Source organism: Myxocyprinus asiaticus, chromosome 23 (genome assembly GCF_019703515.2).
Source record: "Myxocyprinus asiaticus isolate MX2 ecotype Aquarium Trade chromosome 23, UBuf_Myxa_2, whole genome shotgun sequence".
NCBI classification, from domain to species: Eukaryota; Metazoa; Chordata; class Actinopteri; order Cypriniformes; family Catostomidae; genus Myxocyprinus; species Myxocyprinus asiaticus.
In genome coordinates this window covers 45090115-45109698 of record NC_059366.1, presented here as the reverse complement: position 1 = coordinate 45109698, position 19584 = coordinate 45090115, and the positions used below count along the sequence as shown (strand labels likewise).

Genomic DNA, 19584 nt, shown 5'->3' with positions numbered 1-19584 from the left:
GTTATGACTTTCTCTGCCTCTGAAACAACTTTTTCAAGAGCAAAATTCTCAGTTGTCGATGCCATTGTAGAAATGCGCTAATCAATTAATATGATACATTTATTCTGTGAGTAAAGGCATCCAATTACAGGGGATTATCGAGAGAAAGCGAGTAATATTGGGTGATCTGATCGGTTGTCAACATGACAGAAATTATTTTTATTTCTGACAGGGAAAATAAAGTGGCTGGAGTAACTGTGTAGCGCATCAAAAATAGAAAATTAGTGAACAATGAATCACACTACACCAAATATAAACATTTACTCTCTGCATCTATTTCAGATATTTCAAGTACAGGGATACAGTTCTTAATTACATGTTTTTTTAATGTATCTGAATCTTCAATTCTTCATTTAATTGAACATGTTTCTAGATGAACACAGAGTCATAGCAACCAGCAACAAGAGTTCACATTAATTATTATTGTCATGTGAACGTGATAGTTTGCGCCGAGCGATAACAGGGTTTTCCCTGGGTCAGAAATGGTCTTTGGTGGTGGCTGACCACCGTACAGGGTCACCTACACGTGCGAAGTTGGTTTATTACATAATTGCAAATAATTTATATTTAACGTGCATATGGAATTGCATATTATGTGTATATTGAATATGCAAGTTATTTTTGATCATCTAAGAATTTTGAATGAGCTTCAATGTGCTATGGAAATCAAATTAGACTAACCTAATTAAATCCCTTATTTCTATAGGGTTAGTTATAATATTCTGACAGTACATGAGTATAACACCTTTATGAGGTGAGGCTGTGCTATAGTGAAATTGTTTGCTCCTACTCCTTAACAGATATTCATTCTTTATATCGCCATCTTAATGATTTAAGTCGTCTTTATTAGAGGTAGACCGATATATCGGTTTTACCGATTAATCAGTCCCGATAGTTGCTTTTTTTAACTATCGTTATCTGCAAAAATATATGGCAATAGTTGCCAATAGTTCAAAATAAGAGTCCCAGGTGTGTTTCAGGCTTGTTTATTCTTAAAAGTCCCATGTTATACACCAAATCGTCATTTTTTCTGGTTATTATTGGGATTTTGGTTGAACCATAAACTGCGTCTAAGATTTTATTCATTTAGGACTCTTTGTCTGTGCCCGTCATAGTAAAGAAAGAATAATATTTTTTTTGACATTGTATAAATCAGTTTTAAAAACTATCGGCCGATTAATCGGTTATCAGCCTTTCTCACCACCTTAGTTATCGGTATCGGCAAAATCCACTATCGGTCGACCTTCTAGTCTCTATGAATATCAGAAGGCAGACATGATCAGTTTGTTTCCTAATATCAAAACTCATTACATATATTACATAGATCAGAACATATAATTCTTAGAGGTCCAGACTTTAAAGCCCTTTATTCCACATTTACTTGCCTTATTTACCATAGTTCTTATGACATTTCAAATGTCATAACCACAAGTAAGACCATGGATGCCTCCTCATTACCGTGGTAATGAGTAAAACAATATAATATACACAATAAATTTAGAATTAAGTCTTATAAATCCTCTCTGAGAGATCATTTAATATGACATTTAGGTTACAATTTTAAACACTTTATTTTGGCGCATGGAAGAGTGTTGTTGCTCTTTTCCTCGTCAGTGGTGTTTATAGTGTCTATAGAGTTGTCTAGCCATTTGAGATGTTTAACTTCCTCCATAGCGCTTTAAAGTAAAACAAAAAAACATAGAAATAATTAGAATTGGAACGTTTGGGTCATGAATGTCTTGGGGTCTGTGATATGGAGTGAAGCCCTATTTGCTGGTAATCCACTCTGCGCTGCTCTGTCTCTGGAGCACAAATGTCGGAGAAGCCTGGTAGACTCGCATGAGTACTCCAGAGTGTGCAGACAGAACAAATCATTGGCATGATTCTGCGATGACACGCTTGACACTCACAGGAAGGCTTGAATAGTGCTGTGCAGAAGTGCACTTCAGATAAGAAGCGCCAGTACTGAGTAGGGCTGCAACAAACAATTATTTTGATAATCGACTAATCTAACAATCATTCGACTATTCGGACGATTATTGCAACGATTAATCATTAACTCTTAATTGACTATTCAGCTTGTGCCTTGACTTAAAAGTTTGTATTAAACGTGCTTAATAACTAGGGATGAGCATGAGTACTCGGGTACTCGGACATGGCAGCAATGATAGTGATCACGCATGATGTGACTTTTCACTTAATTCGAAATCCATTGAATTACTTGACAACTAAACACACAAACAAAGAGGGAGCTTATTTTTAATTTTGAGATTGATTACGTTGTGGTTTTGAGGGCTACACTGATTGTCAGAAATGTCTCCATAGCAACCAAACTGATACAACACTGCAATGCTATCCTTACCGTGTTTTGAACACCTGTCTCTGCAAAACGTTTGCTAAAGACGTTTTATTATCGTTTCATGTAAGAATTTTGACTCGTTAATGGATATTATTTAATAAAAGTAAATGTTTGTCACTGACTGTAAACCTCCCTGCCCTGCGTAAAGTAACATGCACCTGCATCTTGACGAAATGGGAGTTGAAGATTTCTGCACGAGTTTCCAAGTTAGATGTCCAATATAAAGTGTCATTCCGTTGCACTTTCCCCAGTTGAAAGGTGGAAATTCAGACACTCCGAGTTGAATGGAACGCTTCATGAATCACAGCAACAACAATACAGTGCATTGCGGCTTTCCTCACAAGAGCGAACATTTAGGGACACACATACACACACACCAGGCGCGTGTGGCAGTGGACTCAACGCGCTGAAGCAGCGCATATACAGCAGGCGAGTGTTTCAGACAGTTAGACAGAGCGCAGCTAAATGGAACACAATGCAGCGTCTTCAAACTGAACTTCAATTTAACACGCATATTAAAACGCAATGGTTATGGCATCTCCTGTTCTTTGAAAATAGACGGTTCAGACAGTCACTTAAAAAACTGGTGCGTGCTTACTAAGATTACTACGGTAACCTGAAGGAAGAACAGACAGACGTGCATTGGGCACATTCAGAGTTGGACAGCGAATCTTCACATAATGATAAAATATGATGCATTGTATTTTAAATCTTTTTGTACATTTTGTAACATATTATTTTATAACAGCCTATAATAATGAATAGACGATACACTGGAACAACAAGACACAATGCAGCAGCCATAGACGTTTGTCAGACATGTTATTATATATACAGTTATGAACATGTAATCGCCCCTCGAGTACTCGACAAGTACTCGAGTAATTAGTCCGAGTACTCGAGTAGACAAAATGACCAAAATGCCTATTCTTATTACTAACAATAAAAACGATCAAAACATATTTTAAAAATATTCAGTCTCTCTCCCTTAGATCGGGTCACTTCATGTGACTCATAGAAGCGGCACTGACCGCACAGAGAAATGCCAGTTTTGGAGTTTTTACTTATTAATACGACCTGCTTCCTTATTATTTGAACTTTAATAAAGGATGCATTTAACATATAAAATCGGGGTGTTTCCTTTAAAGACGCTCTGACATGCAAGATTTTCTTCAGCAGAACGGCAGCTCTGGCTCTGCTTCATCTCACAACGAGAGTGCTTCTGTATTTACTTATTATGTATTTTTGTATAATTCCTTCATACTTTGCGATCTACATCGCCTGAAGCTGTTTGGAAAGTTTAGACTGTGAGCTGTGTTTTCTTCCTCTCCTCAATCAAGCACAAGCTGCGGTTGGTGCTCCTCTCGCACGTCATCATTAGAGTTTAATGACTATTCGGCAATGAAAATTTTTGTAGACAATTTTTTATTGTTGACGTTGTCGATAACGTCAACTAATCGTTTCAGCCCTAGTACCGAGTAGTGGCACTGAGTTATATTAGACCTCCTGCATGAGAGTAATTTTCACTTTTACTCTTGCTGTGTATGATGTTCTCGTTCTCACACTTCTGTGAGTACAGCTTGCCTTCAACTACGCTTGTGTATCAGCTCATTTTGCTTCTGCTTGCGTGGTTGCAGCGCTTATCAAGCACAGAAAGCAAGATGAATATCATTGAAATTTAGCTTGGGCGGCTGCTGAAAAATGTTCAATGCAGGAAAAACCCTGGATATAAAGACTTTGTTAGTGTTGCCAGTGGCTCAATGTCATGCACTCAATTAAGTGTGTTTTCTCAGCTCCTAATCTTTATCTTATGATCGTGAGCAGTTCTTGGAGCTTTACACTAATCTTGCTGAGCGACAGGAACTGAATGAAGCCGTCTCATGGGAATGCATTAGTCCTCTGCCATAACACAGGATTATTCCATACGACACCTTTTGAACTTTTCCAAAAAATTTAGAAAAGAAAGTAATACTTTGTAAGAACAGGGCACAGTTTCAGATACATGCAGATACACTGCCAGACACATTTTTGATAAAACTGTTTTTTATGCCTGACTTGATGTTTGTGGATATGTAAAACTTTCAGATGAGTTTTGTTTGTGGTCACTATTAGGGCTGTGTAGAAGTATCATTTTTCTGATAAATTGCGATTTTCATTTGGACAATCCCAATATTGATTTAACTCTACAATGCGAGTTAATCACTCGCATATGCAACTAAATGTCACACTATATAGCTGAAAATGTCTGTGAATAACCACAGGCTGGTAAATGCTCAGATTTCACTCCAGTGATTGAGTAGCATAGTGGCGAAGCAGTTATCAGCACCAGGATCTTTTCACTGCATGTTTAGAGCAAAAGTTTGGTTTGACTCGTTATGTAATGTGTGTCCATAGACAAGATCTATGCAACCCATTTGTAATTGGAAAATGTCTGTTTTAAAACCCTTTCTGTTATTTACAGTCAGTTGTTGATCAAAAGCATCAAAAATAGCACGGATGCTGTAAAGAAGCCACCCAATTGTGGTCAACCAAAACACTTCTGTGAGACATTTGCTGAACTGCCACTGTTCTTAAAGAGACAGTGGTGTTTTAGCATTTGTTCTACATGCCAATGTAAATACTTGTAAATAGTACAAGTAATGCATGTTAACAATAAATAAGTTACAATATACTGTATATACTGTATATTTATATATATATATATAATATACAGTTTGAAGACATCATATTTATTGATGGAATACATGGGATTTGTACATTTTTTAAAAGCTAAAATGTGACCAAATGATAAAAAAAACCTTCTACTTTGTGAGTAAATCACTCGCATATGCAACCAAATTTTGCGCTCTGCAACTAAAAATGTCTGTTATTAGCCACTGGCTTGTAAATATTCAGATTTAACTGACCAGTGATTAAGTTGTGTAGTGGCGAAGAAGAACTTTACCACAGAGATCCATTCACTGCATGTTTTGTCTCATTAGTGTGCACTTCTTAAGAAAATGCACCTTGTTTGGCTGCTGTGGGTCCTAGAGTGTCATGGATCGTGGCGTCACCATCGCCTTAGTTGAACTGTGATATGCCATTGTCACTTAACTCTGATTTTGCTTTTCCATGGACTGTTTTTACAACATTTTCCGTTTTACAGCATAGCTGCATACCAGTCTAACTTGCCTGTTGGAAGGTAAAAGTGTTGCAAAACTCATTGTCTAAAGGCTTGACATCATTTTCTGGAATTTTCCAAGCTGCATAAAGACACAGTTAACTTAGTGTATGTAAACTTCTGACACACTGGAATTGTGATATCGTCAATTAAAAGTGAAACAATTGTTGGAAAAATTACTCGTGTCTTGCACAAAGTAGATGTCCTAAACAACTTGCCAAAACTATAGTTTGCTAATATTAAATCTGTGGAGTGGTTAAAAACTTCTGACTGTAGGTAAAAACAACCGTGCAACTTGTCTCTTGTTAATGTGCACTGTGCTCATTCAACCATAAACATTTGCTCGCGGAGCTGCTGGTTCTCTTAAAGAAACAGTACCATTTAAGTGCTTGTTGTACATATCAGCATCCTCAATGTCAATACTTGTAAATCATATACAAATTATGTATATAAACAAATATGAAACAAAACTCAGTAATGCAGTAAGTGCAATAAATGGGTAAATACTGTATATAAACATTTCAGTGGGCAATCATACATTGCAAAATATTTTCACTTAAACACAAAAACTGTAAATATTAAAGATTTTAACAAACAGGCTCTTGCCACATTTATGCAGGGGTTTGGGAAAAACCTGTGCAAAGCCCTGCCCCATAAACGTAATGTTTTATTTTATTTTTATACATAGTACTTTTGATATACTAGCACCTAGATGTTATATGTGGATGTTTTATTATTAGGTTCCAACCTTGTGAATATTTTGTTAAAATGTGTATGAAATTTAAAGCAGTGACAATAGCTTGTATCATAATTATGAATGCAATTTTATGACATCATATAAATTGATATAATGTGAAATTTGTACATTTTTTAAATGCTTAAATGTAATTAAATGATAAAAAGTTAAATATGAAAAAAAATATGCACTCTCAAAAATATACAGTATATGTGAAGATGCCCTCTTCCAGATTTACTAAATATCTTTTTTAATTGTCTAATTGTCACGAAAATAAAGGCACAATGCAAAGACATCAAAATATAATTTGTTTGTTTCTTTTGATTTTTGGGGTGAAGTATGTCCCAGATATCATCTTGACTGGTTTCATGAGATTCACCCGTTTAATCACTGATGACCTTTGACCTAATGAGTTGTTCTCTTAAGCCGCAAAGAGAATTATTGTGTTCTGCACAGCTGATTATTGCTTTAGTCAGCTGCAATTTAGTGTGAAAATATTGATGTGAAATTAAAGCCCTCAGTTTGAGGGTCATATTCACCAACTTTCTGCATATTACTCTTTTGAATATCAAATAAACCTAATCTTATGAACAACATGAGATGGGCATTATTAAAAACTGAATTTATTCCTACAAAGGTCTGAATAGTTTCAACATTGGGGAAAATGGTAATCGGATAAAGAAATGAGTTTTGTAAAGTTATAATGAGGCTGTTATCATGTACATAGTTTGGAGAGGGGAAAGAGTTTTTTAATCAATTGGGTTGTTTCGGTACCAAGCGGATAGCACGTTCACATTTTAAGCTTTACTACAAAGTCTACTACTCCAAATCACCCGAGGCTTGACCAGAGGTTTTCTTCCCAGCCTACCCTCTGTGGCCATGTGACATCACATGCTTTCATGTGATGCACTGATCAACTCAAAATCTGGAAAGCTTCCATTTGAAATTGGAAATTCCGATGGAATTTACGGCGCAGGACAGAAAATTCAGTCATTAGTGAAGTGTGGAGGCATGCAGACGCAGGCTTAAATCTTGAGGCTTAGAGGAGACAGTGTACTAGAACCATGAGTGGAATACAGAGCTAAAACTCTTAGTAGTGGATGATGGTGGTGATTTTGAGTTCCTCTGCTGGCTGGTTATAGGAGGTAGGTCAGTCAGAATAATGTGAGTGCCTGTATGTTTGTGGATAATATAGATGATGAAGAGGCGTGTCTTTAACACGGGGTTGAGGTGTTTACGGTAAATGTAGTGGAAGTGTTGTGATGTGTGTTTTTGTTTCTCAGTTACGGCGGTTGTTTGAAAATGTGTGCTAAATATTGTGTGGACTATATAAAACTGAACATGTATGTTATATAACAGGTAACCTGTTTTGGTTCTGCTTTGCATTTGTCAGTACGGTTAGTACAGTGGTGTTTATTGCACAATAGAAAGTGCTATCTATGACAGATATTTTAGAGTGAATTTCACTCCTGATTTCACCCCAAAATCACAAGAAAAAAGCAACAACTCATTCCTGGACATTTTTCTGTTAAGTTCTTATTAGTTCTTTTTGTGTCTGTTATAAGTTCTTAAGTCTTGTTATTCTCCATGAACATTTTCTTACAATTGTCAACACTGTAATAAAAATAAATTACTATAATATAATTTTTTAAATGTAAATCTGTATAACTTGAAGACAGTACAACTAATACTAACATGGAGTATAAATACAATTGGTAAACATTGGTACAGAAAAGTTGCATATGTTAAAATTTGCAAATGCAGAAAATGAACAATATTACATTACAGCATATCTTAATCTTGGTTCATGTACATTTTTAAGAATATAATTATTCAGTGTTAATTAATGTTAGTTCTTATTACACTGGGCTCTGGAATACACGATTCTGATCGGTCAATGGCGCCATCTAGTGGGTTGATATTTCTGAGTAACAACCGCACATCTGGGGATTAAGACATATCAGACCGGTCATATGGGTTTTGCGAGTCATCTTTCCCACTTCTGTGATCACTGTAAGATATCTACAAGTAAGCTAATAAAATCATTTCAACTCAAATCAATGTTTCATGTCCATTTATTTATTTATTTGTCAAGTAGTCTTGTAATAAGCTGGATAATGAGGAGTCAAACAGTCATTTTCACAAAATAAGTACCAACAGAACTCTGACGCAAACCAGAGGTGGAATTGAGCTATTCTGTGGTTTCTTTCTTCTCGTATAATTACATAATTAAAAAATACAGTTATGCATTCTTGTCATACAATTATGACAGTCCTGATTAGTGGTCGATCTATATACCGCAGAGGCCGATAAATCGGCTGATATTCTGACTTTTTTCATTATCGGCATCGGCTGATAAACTTTCCCGTTTGGCCGATTTGTTTCTTCGGGGTGCCAAAAATCGCCTGCTTGCATATGAAGCGTCTGAGACGTAAACGACCAGTCAGGGTTTGTTCTGTTACATGCCATCATGTTACTACAATAATAGACCGGTGTGCAACACAGTCTCATTTAAGCGGTCTGCATATCATATCAGACGCGTTTGAGCTCATAATGTTAAAGTGCTCATCTGTTTCATTCTCCCTCTCTCTCCTCAACAGTTCCCTGTAACTTTTAACTGTCTTGTCTAATGATAAAAAGGCAAATATCAATAAAACTAATATCATATACCATCTGCAAATATGTGCATATCTTGTTTAAACAGATATAATAAACCAACCTCACACAACTTGAGCAGATCCTGCGTCCTGTGGAGCGCTCATTTATTTACCTCTAAAGCACTTATTCTAACAATCTCTTCTCAGCAGTTCCATGTAAATTTTAACTTTCTTTTCTAATGATAAAAGGCAAATATCAATAAAACTTTTATTATATACTGTCTGCAAATATGCAGATATCTCATTTAAACAGATGTAATTCACGAACCTCACGAAAATCCAGCATTTTCTTCCCGTCGAGCGCTCATCTAATATCTTCCTCTGAAGCGTGTATTCCATCAGCCAGAATCAAAACTTCAGGATCAAAAGTTCCTCTGATTCACAAATCATGACGTGACAATCCAAGCAGGCGATCCAGGTTTAAACTGTCAGGAGATTGCTGCTCGCGCTTGATCCGCACGAGCGCATGAGTGCAACTTCAAAGTAAAAGCGCTTCACATGTGCTATAAGTAAATGTATTATTAAATATGAACTGTATGTACAATTGGTTTTATTCTGTATTTTTTGAGAAAATATGATTGCTAATGTGGACATGCCATCCATGGTTGCTGGACTACTGTGTGTACTGTTATTTCCTCTTCCTAATATATTAATATATTATTTCTTCATGTGCAAATAAATTACTAAAATTTGATGATTAAACAGAAATCAGAAAAAACAAAGTTAAAGTGTTGCATGAAATTGAGTAAATATAGTGCTAAATAAGAGTTTATTATTTTATTTTAGCAATTTTATGTGTATGTTATTTACTATATTACATTGTATCGGCCTATCGTCCACCCTGCTCTCTGGATATTGGCATCGGCCATTAAAAAACCCATTTCGGTCGACTACTAGTCCTGATCAACCTGTCAGGGTTTATTTTGTGATAACAACCTACTGACTATATATTATCCTTTACTTATCATATACTAATACTCTTTAAATGTGAAAAGTTGCATATGTTGAAATTAACTTTCACCAAGATTAATAAGTGCTGTAAAAGTACTGTTCATTGTTAGTTCCTGTAAGCTGGTATAGTTAACTAATATTAATGAATACAACCCCTTTTGTAAAGTGTTACTATTCAATTTAAATTTGACATGAAATCAAAATTGACCATATGTACTATCTTAATGCATTATCCTTGTCTTATTGTGAACAATTCATAGGTGCACGTTATTCCAAATAAAACAAATATTTATCTTCGTAATCTTTAATCAAAATGTTGTAACTTGCTCTGCTTCTGAAATGTCCTTTTCGGATAATCACGAGGGTCATGAGTCCCTCTTTTTCAACTGTTTCTATCCAACCACATGGCTCCTTTCTGGTATGTAACACCCACTTTTCACAATACAATCAATTCCTGGTGGTAATTATTAAATATAAAAGTTAAATATTCTATTCACAATTCAATTATTATAATTATTTTTTATAATTGTTTATACATTTTTGTGAAATACCCACATACTGTATGTTCTGGACCAGTTTCAAGTATTTGCCCTTCGAGCCTTGGTATTGTGGTTGTTACGTCCCCTAGGGGTAGGACACAACAAGGTAATAAAACAACTCCCGCACACTCGTCAAACCAAACACGACAGAACGATAAACTTCAACAGTTATTTTATTGTTGTAAATAAGTATCATTAACATCAGCAGGATTAAGGACTTCATGGTGACCCCCGGCCCAAAATAATAAACAAAAGCTATCTAAAAAGGCGAAGACATAACCTAAATGTATAGAAAATAAAAATACAATGAGGCTTATCTAACTATTCTTTTTTTTTTTTTTTCTCCCCTTTTCTTCCCGATTTGGAATGCCCAATTCCCAATGCGCTCTAAGTCCTCGTGGTGGCGTAGTGACTCGCCTCAATCCGGGTGGCGGAGGACGAATCTCAGTTGTCTCCGCGTCTGAGATCGTCAATCCGCGCATCTTATCACGTGTCTTGTTGAGCGCGTTACCGTGGAGACCTAGCGAGTGTGGAGGCTTCACGCTATTCTCCGCGGCATCCACGCACAACTCACCACGCGCCCCACCGAGAGCGAGAACCACATTATAATGACCACGAGGAGGTTACCCCATGTGACTCTACCCTCCCTAGCAACTGGGCCAATTGGTTGCATAGGAAGCCTGACAGGAGTCACAGCTTACTTAACTATTCTAACAAAAACAGAAACAAACCATATTCAAACCAAAAAGGGCAGGCTACCCCTACACCTGTTTGCTTTAAAAACAAATATCTACTCGAAGCTTCAAATGTTAAGTCACACACTACATATTAAGTATTGCGTCTAAACAACACATGAGCAAAGTTTGATTTGGCGGATGGCGAGGAGTCGGGAACAGCACAACCATCCCGGAGTCGTGACAGCTCATCTCTGAAGCATTGCAGCAGGATCTTATTAAGCACACCATCAAAGACAGTCAATCACCTTCGCACAGGTGATGCAGTTTGCCGATCAGCAACACCTAGAAATGAGCACACAGCAAAAACTAACCACATCCACACACAGACAGAAAGTGAGAGTGAGAGGGCAAAAATAGCAGCAGACTGTTAAAGCTAGTACGGGACGTAACATGGACTAAGACATTTTTTGGAGGTCATACACTTGCTGCGATCATTCATTCTACCTAAATGTCGATTGCTAAAGTGAGACGGGTGAAATCCTGTCCAGCAGTTGATGTGTAGGATGGAATAACTGCTTGATGAGATACTGTACACTTGAGTCAGTGTCCGATGACAGAATCTACTGTTCTGTGTCCAGTCTAATCCTGTTGCATAACATCACTGTAGTTCAGTTCACATTAGGCCTCACACAGTCTATAGTCCGTGTCCATACCATGAATCCAATTTCACTGAGTTTTTAGTGGTCAGCTGCATTATCGACCTTATTGAGCCTGCAGGGTCAAATAAAGTGTGCTCACTAAATTGACCAGTCTTTTGTGAGATATTGATAATCAAGTGTGTGCGTGTGTGTGTGTGTCAAAGTGTTTGTGCCAAAACATAGAGAGGTGCCTACATAGGCAGCATTTTAAGGCATCATAGGAAGGCTGTCCCAAAATGTAGGTATCATATTATAAACTCCAATGAAATCAATTCGAGAATCGAGTGTATTGTGCACTTAAAGCACAATTTGTGCGATATACAGGAGTTGCTGCCTATGTAGAATTTTCCAAACCTGTCATTTAAAAAATGAAAAATTCTAATGTTTGTTAAATTTAAGATAAAAATGCACATTCAACTCGAGTGTGCCAAGCACTGACCATCATACTTACATTCTTGGGCTAAAAAAGTGTATTTTTCATGTCTTCATGCTGTGGTTTTTAGCTCGGACATGAGTGGGGCCAGTAACACACTGGCACGGGAGTTCCTGACAGATGTGCACCAGCTGTGTAGTGCTGTGGCCCAGCAGGCGGGGGACGAGGAGGAGTCGCACATGGTGGCGTTGGGAGAGTACCTGGTGCGTGGACGCGGCTTCCTGCTCCTCAGCACCCTGGACTCTGTCATTGACCAGGTCAGTCTGAGAAGCTTCACGAGATGTTCTACAAAAATATATATGTTTCTAACACACTTCAACACTGGGAGGAAACCTTTTACAGGGCCAGCACAAATTCATGCACTTATAATACCAATCAAAAGTTTAGACAGCACTATTTTCCACTTTTTGGAATAGTAGTTAAGACATCACTATGATGAAATAACAATTGGAAGTATTGGAATTATTTAGTGACCAGAAAAATGTCAAATAAATCGAAATTTTTTTTATATTTGAGCTTCTTGAAAGTCGCCGCTGTCTAGATTCTAGCTCTGCACTCTCAAAAATGAGTCATTCTCTTAATCAATTATACATCTGGGGGGCCTGGGTAGCTCAGCATGTAAAGACGCTGATTACCACACCTGGAGACGCAAGTTCGAATCCAGGGCATGCTGAGTGACTCTAGTCAGGCTTCCTAAGCAACCAATTGGCCCGGTTGCTAGGGTGGGTAGAGTCACGTTGGGGTAACCTCCTCGTGGTCGCTATAATGTGGTTCTCACTCTCTGTGGGGTGCGTGGTGAGTTCTGCGTGGATGCCACGGAGAATAGCGTGAAGCCTCCACACGCACTATATCTTCGCGGTAACACGCTCAACAAGCCACGTGATAAGATGCACAGATTGACTGTCTCAGACACGGAGGCAACTGAGATTCATCCACCGCCACCCGGATTGAGGTGAGTCACTATGCTACCATGAGGGAATTGGACATGCCAAATTGGGGAGAAAAGGGGAGAAAAAAAAAAACGCTATAGTTTAAATCATTAACTGATTAGACAGCAAGGCAGCTGTTCATGTTTTCGAATGCAGCCACAGTTTGTGTAAAACAGCCTAACAAAAGTGTATCTCCGATCCTAGTGTCCTCCGTCGGAGTTGTTGATTTTCCCTGTGTTCCAGGTGTTGTTGTTGCTATTGAATCATGTGTGCAATCAACATCAGAAGAAAAATGGTTGACACTAGATGACGTCATGCGAATGGAAGAGGGAAAAATCTCATTTGATGTGCCATTCATCTTTAAGTGGTCATGACATTCTCTTTTTTTTTTTTTTTTTTTAATCTTCCCTGAGGTCCACTTATAATGTCATTAAAGTTTGTTTTTTTTGCACCAAAACAGTCATAATTTAATAATATATGATCATTTTCCACCTTGTCTCCGGCCCTCTGTCTGAAACGCTCGGTTTTAAGCTATCTGGCCCTTTAAGACGTCAGTGTTAACACCCACTGTTCTGATTGGCTAACTTCATGCAATCCCTCAAATACAGTCATATTTGAAACTCAGTCGGAAGAAAATGACCAAGCTTCACATTATAATTTATAAAACTACATTTCATGGTTAACACATAACGTAAACCCAACACATTTCATCTGAATGAATAAAAATGTTCCCTCAAGCACAGCAACTATAAACAGTCATGACATTTGAGACATTTGTGAATGAAACTGTTTACTCACGGGTCTGGTAGTGTTTAACTGCCCCATCCTTCAATAACAGTTCCTTTGCAAAGCTTGAATCATATTGTGATGGTTCACAAGCAGTCCACACCGATATGAGCCCAAAAACACAGACAATCCACACTGAAATGTTCTGAATACGCAAATATAATGCAGTTCATGGTGACCTGGGGTGCTTCAACAGACCAAAGCAGAGATGCTGGTCTTCACATCTCACACTTCCATGTTTGTTTACACAGTCAATGGCAGCAGCAGAATGAGACGCGTTTTTAATAGTTGTGCTTGTACCGCTCTTAAAACGTGGCGCATGTTGCCGGAAACGCATCAAAAAGATCAAAGACATCCATCGAGTGCATGTCTACAAAAGACTAACAATTAAATATAGCACAGATGAGTGCAAAAACGGTCCAGGATGCTTTCAAATCAGCAAGAAACAGCGCAGCTGAATTAAACACAATGGAGGTCTCCTTTTTAGAGGTCTATCTTGACATTGCATCTTTTAAAAGTGCCGCAAGATGCACGATAATGGTCAAAGCCGTTCATCTAGTGCAGGTTTATGTAGAAAAACATTTAAATCCAGATTGGCACATGAAGGTGTCCTGTGTAGGTCCTTCACCTGTGTGATTGACTGTGAGCACCAGTGGGCGGGGCCAATGTTGCAATGACGAAAAATAGCCATTGATATCTTGCTGAAGAGGCAGTCATATGCAGATGTATTTGGTCCTTGTGATGTCACAAGTTCCACAAATTCCAAACAAACTGTTTCAACAGCTTGGTTTAAATAAGTGCTCTTGTTCTATTAAGGAGTTCTGAAACTTACAGTATGTTTTTATAGTACAATGACCTCTTATATGTCAAAAGATCAAGGAAAATTTGATTCATCATGTCATGATCACTTTTAGAGTTCTCATCTAAAAATTTGCTATAGTAAAAGTCCCTGGACTGTGTGTGGGAAAGCAGCTTAAGACAGGTCTGTAACAGCTTCAGGTTGAGTAAATTATGTTTTTGGCTGAACTATTAAGGAAATCGCAAGTGGTTTATTTGATGAAATGTTTTTGTTTATACCCCACACCACTTTGCCGCCTCTCTTTCATTCTCTCTCTTTTGCTCACTGTGAAGTGTGAGTTCAAATGAATCCGATCTGGAGTGGCTCTTACGAGACACAGGCCTTTCTTCTAAACTCTGCTCTCATTAACTATCTCTCAAAATGATATCACCCACCTGTGTGTTTGCATAGTGGTGGGTCAAGATGGTTCCCCCTAACAACTTTACTAATTACCTTATGAGTATGCTGCCAGATGCTTGTTTACCTTGGGTGTTGTGGCGCTGCAGCAGGCATTCCCTGTATTTGCTTTTAATTCACACCTGTTGGAGTGCTTTCTCTCCTCCTTGTGAAAAATGCTCTACTGCTCAGGGTGGAGCCAATATTTAGAGGAGTGCGGTCGTACCTCATGTCCAATAAAAATCTTTGGATGTACTACAGTTAATGCTGTCAGTAATTGTCCGTTTACTGCTTGCACATCTTTTAACTGTGAAGCAGTAGTGATACAAGTCTTAAAAGTAATCTGCTTCTGGGTGGTCATCAACACCAGGAGACTATTGTTGATTGGATTTGCAGGGGCAGAGTGACAAATTCCGTTTAAATCCAGACTTAACCTCTTGATCCCACATTTTCTTCAGGAGTTGACGTGTCGGGAAGAGCTGCTTACACTCTTGTTGTCTTTGCTACCTCTTGTCTGGAAGATTCCTGTTCAGGAGGAGAAAGCCCCAGGTGAGAGTCAGTCTAAACTTTGCTTATCTACAAAGCTGACTATACTTGTTCCCATATATAAGGCCCTATGAAATCTGTTTTTATTTGATCAATTCTGGGGGGGGTTTTCCTCCCAAATTCCTTGTTTTACATATTAGTTTTACTGAATTCCATGTTTTAAAATTGTATTCAATTTTATCATCAAAAGGGTGTCTAATCAAATAAATTTATGAAACTTTAATCAAATGAAAATAGAACAATTAATTTTAAACCTAATATTGCATTCTTTTTATCAAATGAACTGCTGCACATCAGACTATCACTGTATAAATGAAAACAGTGACTAAAACTGATATTCAGAACAACACGCATTGTGAGATTGCCTAAACATTATACAGTATAATTATTATTGATATATTATTATAAGTAGAAGTAGTTGTTGTAGTAGCAGTAGTACATAGAATATTACAATATACTATATAGTAATATGTTTCAATCATAATTTCCTTAATTTCACTTGTCCATTTAAATCAAGCTTCTATTTTTGTGGAAAACTGAGTGAAGATCTTTCAGTTTCTGTGTATTTGACAGTAGACTCTCACCTTCGTAGTAGGTAGAGTAGTTTGCTGTATGGCCTAGTGCAATTATTAAACAGCAAAAGGCTGCAATTTAATTAAATAAGTATAAAGTCTGCATGTACCACAATTTGAATTAGATAAATTGTGCATTCAAACATTTATTTTTATCCCAAATATGTCAAATTCTGGGACATTCCAATAATTATTATTTTTGTCTTTTGTGAATTCCATTTTTAAGACTGGATTCCACGATTCCGTCTGCGCTTTCCGCATTGTGGTAATCATAGGTCCATTTACATAAAATGAAGGAGAATTCACTTATCTTGAGTATGCATTTAGACTACAAGAATACTGTAACCCACCTTGAACCTAGTATTAAATACAAATTTAAATATATTAAATGGCACTCTGGCATTGTATTCAGTTAGAAAGATGATATACTTCAAGATAATGTTTTAAAGCATCTGATGGGAGTAATGTTGCAAGGTCTCCATGAATTGTTAAGTAGCTAACTGCACAGCAAGTGAAACCATGAGATGGCTTGAATTATAAAACAGTACTGCTGATAACCAGGGTAAAAGGACTGTTCATTGACCCTAAGGTATTTTGTACAGGCATGCTAATCTTTTCTAGCAGCTGCCTTCCACATTGTTGGGTTATTAGTTCTCATAACTGCATGTTCCCCCATGACTTGAAACCAGATTAAACCAGGTTGTTGATGATATTTAAGACGAGCATAAACAACTTTGACTTCATCATTTCCCACTCTTACTTTGATCTTGTTAGATTTCATCTTGCCTTCACTGCTGGAAGTGTTTCTTTGCCAAGAGGGAAGGACCATCCCTCAAAAGGCGGGGCAAGATAGATATGATGTGCAGAACTGTGGGAAGCGTTTATCTGGCTCCTGGAATTCACGGCGTTCGCACAGGACAGCTGAGCTATACTCTGTAAGGGATGCATGCAAATCTCAGCTTTCCACATCAGATTCCGAAGCCAGCTCGGATGATAAAGTCACAAACACTGGAAGCAAACATCGCAGATTCCACAGTTCAACCATTCGTGTTAGTTGCCAGCTTCACCAGTCCAACATTCCATCGCAATCACCATCACAACTTCCCACTCTCAGCACCATGAGCACCTTTGAGCGATCCCAACCTCACATGAGGCTGTTTGGATCACAAACCCTGGATGCTAACATGCTAACGGACCCCACCGCTCTCTCCATCTTCAATCGCATGGAGAACTCGCCTTTTGACCTTTGCCATGTTTTGCTCTCCCTTCTTGAAAAGGTCTGCAAGTTTGACATGACCATCAATCACAACCCAGGCTTGGCAGTCAGTGTTGTTCCCACGCTCACAGAGATACTAACAGAGTTTGGTGACTGCTGTGGACCTGGTGGAAGAGGTGGAGGAGGGGTCGATGAGCTGGCTGGAGGCTGGACTGAGGAACCAATTGCACTTGTTCAAAGAATACTTTTACGCACCATCCTGCACTTGATGTTTGTAGACGTGGGTCAAAACAAGACACTGCCTGATAATCTGCATCGAAGCCTGACTGACCTCCTAAAAGCCACCTTAAAAATTCGTGCCTGTTTAGAAAGACAAGCTGACCCTTTTGCTCCGAGGCCGAAGAAGACTCTTCAGGAGATACAAGAGGACTTTTCCTTCTCAAGGTACCGTCACCGGGCCTTTCTACTTCCAGAACTCCTTGAGAGTGTCTTGCAGCTTCTACTGGGTTGCTTGCAGGCTTCTGCTCCCAACCCTTTCTTTTTCAGTCAGTCTCTTGAATTAATTCATGAATTTGTGCAACACCATGGCCTGGAGCTCTTTGAGGCAACAGCTCTGCACCTGGAGGCATTAGCAGAAGATTCAGAAATTGGCAATGAGGCGTCAGAGCATCTTCGTTGTCTGATAGCAGGTGTACTTAAGATTATCAGTGCTGTCAAAAGAGCCAAGTCAGATCAGCTACACCAGTCTGTTTGTGCACGTCGTCAACACTGTCGCTGTGAATACTCCTACTTTTTGCACCATCATCGTGACCTGTCTGGACTGCCGGTGTCTGCTTTCAAGCAAGCAGCCCGTCGAAACCCCTTTGAGGAGTCTGAGGGTCATGACGGAGATGTGCGGTACCCTGAACGATGTTGCTGCCTTGCGGCTTGTGCCCACCAATCTTTGCGTCTCCTCCAACGCCTATCACCCTCAGGTCCTGCGATCCTCCAGGTGCTGGCAGGAGTGCAAGCCGTTGGTATCTGTTGCTGCATGGACCCAAGATCTGTAATAGGGCCTATGCTTCATGTACTTCAAGTGCCAGGCCTGCGGAGCTACCAGTCACATGTGTTGAGTGTCCTTAGTAGACTTGTCCTTGAACAGCTTGGAGGTGGTCAACCCTCGGAAAAGGCCAAACTTGTCTCCTGCAACATCTGCACTTTGGATAACAGCCAGTTTCCTGGCCTTGAAGAGACTTTGCAGAGCTATAGACCTGGAAAAGGATCAAACCTATCCACATCCCCAGGTCCCACTTACCGTTCCCAAGGTATCCTGCCCAGTGGAGGAGCTGAAGACATATTATGGAAGTGGGATGCTTTAGATGCCTACCAGGAGCTAGTGTTTGGGGACGACTGGCATTTGAGTCAACAGATTGCCAGTCATATATGCCAGCTCACTTTACGGGGCAATGCAGTAGTGCAGTGGCAATTCTACACTCATATTTTTAACCCTGTGCTTCAGCGGGGTGTGGAACTAACCCATCATGCCCAGCAGCTCAATGTGTCTACTACATGTAGCCAGGTCTGCAGCTACCATACCCAATGCCTACCTGTTGAGGTGCTGCTGGTTTATCTTCAAACTCTGCCTGCTCTGCTTAAGTCAAGGTATGACTATATTTCTTCTCTTCCCTTGGAACTTATCAATGTCTGCAGTATTTGTTTATTCAGTGTTATTTAATTTCCATCAGACCTTTTTCATTCCCTTTTTTTTTTTTACCACTTTCTTGTCATTAGGACCTCCTAAAATCTGTGTTTTTGTTTGTTTCTTATAAATGTCCCAGACATCTCAAGTTCTCATTCAGAATGTAGCTTTACATGGTCATTTTCATGCATAGATATTAACAATTAAATTGAAATCAGAGTGTTTTAATGAGCATGGCTAGCCTGTCTCCAAACCAAGCAACTTCAGTACATGTGGGTATCTTTTTGAGCAAGTCTATCTATCAAGTCTAGCGCTTCATTTTATACCCCTGATATATACCAAACTAGCTTATTGGCCATTGTATGAAGTCTACT

General features: G+C 38.6%; 1 protein-coding gene across 4 annotated transcripts in view; it reads left to right on the top strand.

The window, feature by feature from the left end:
• Positions 1-19584, top strand: part of LOC127414352 (lysosomal-trafficking regulator-like) — a 134450-nt gene that overhangs the window by 20733 nt on the left and 94133 nt on the right. For all 4 annotated transcript variants that reach the window (XM_051652313.1, XM_051652314.1, XM_051652317.1 and 1 more), the window contains 3 exons: positions 12320-12506; positions 15657-15747; positions 17091-19173. In XM_051652313.1, the coding sequence (XP_051508273.1) occupies positions 12320-12506; positions 15657-15747; positions 17091-19173 (2361 nt within the window). The remainder of the gene's footprint in view (positions 1-12319; positions 12507-15656; positions 15748-17090; positions 19174-19584) is intronic.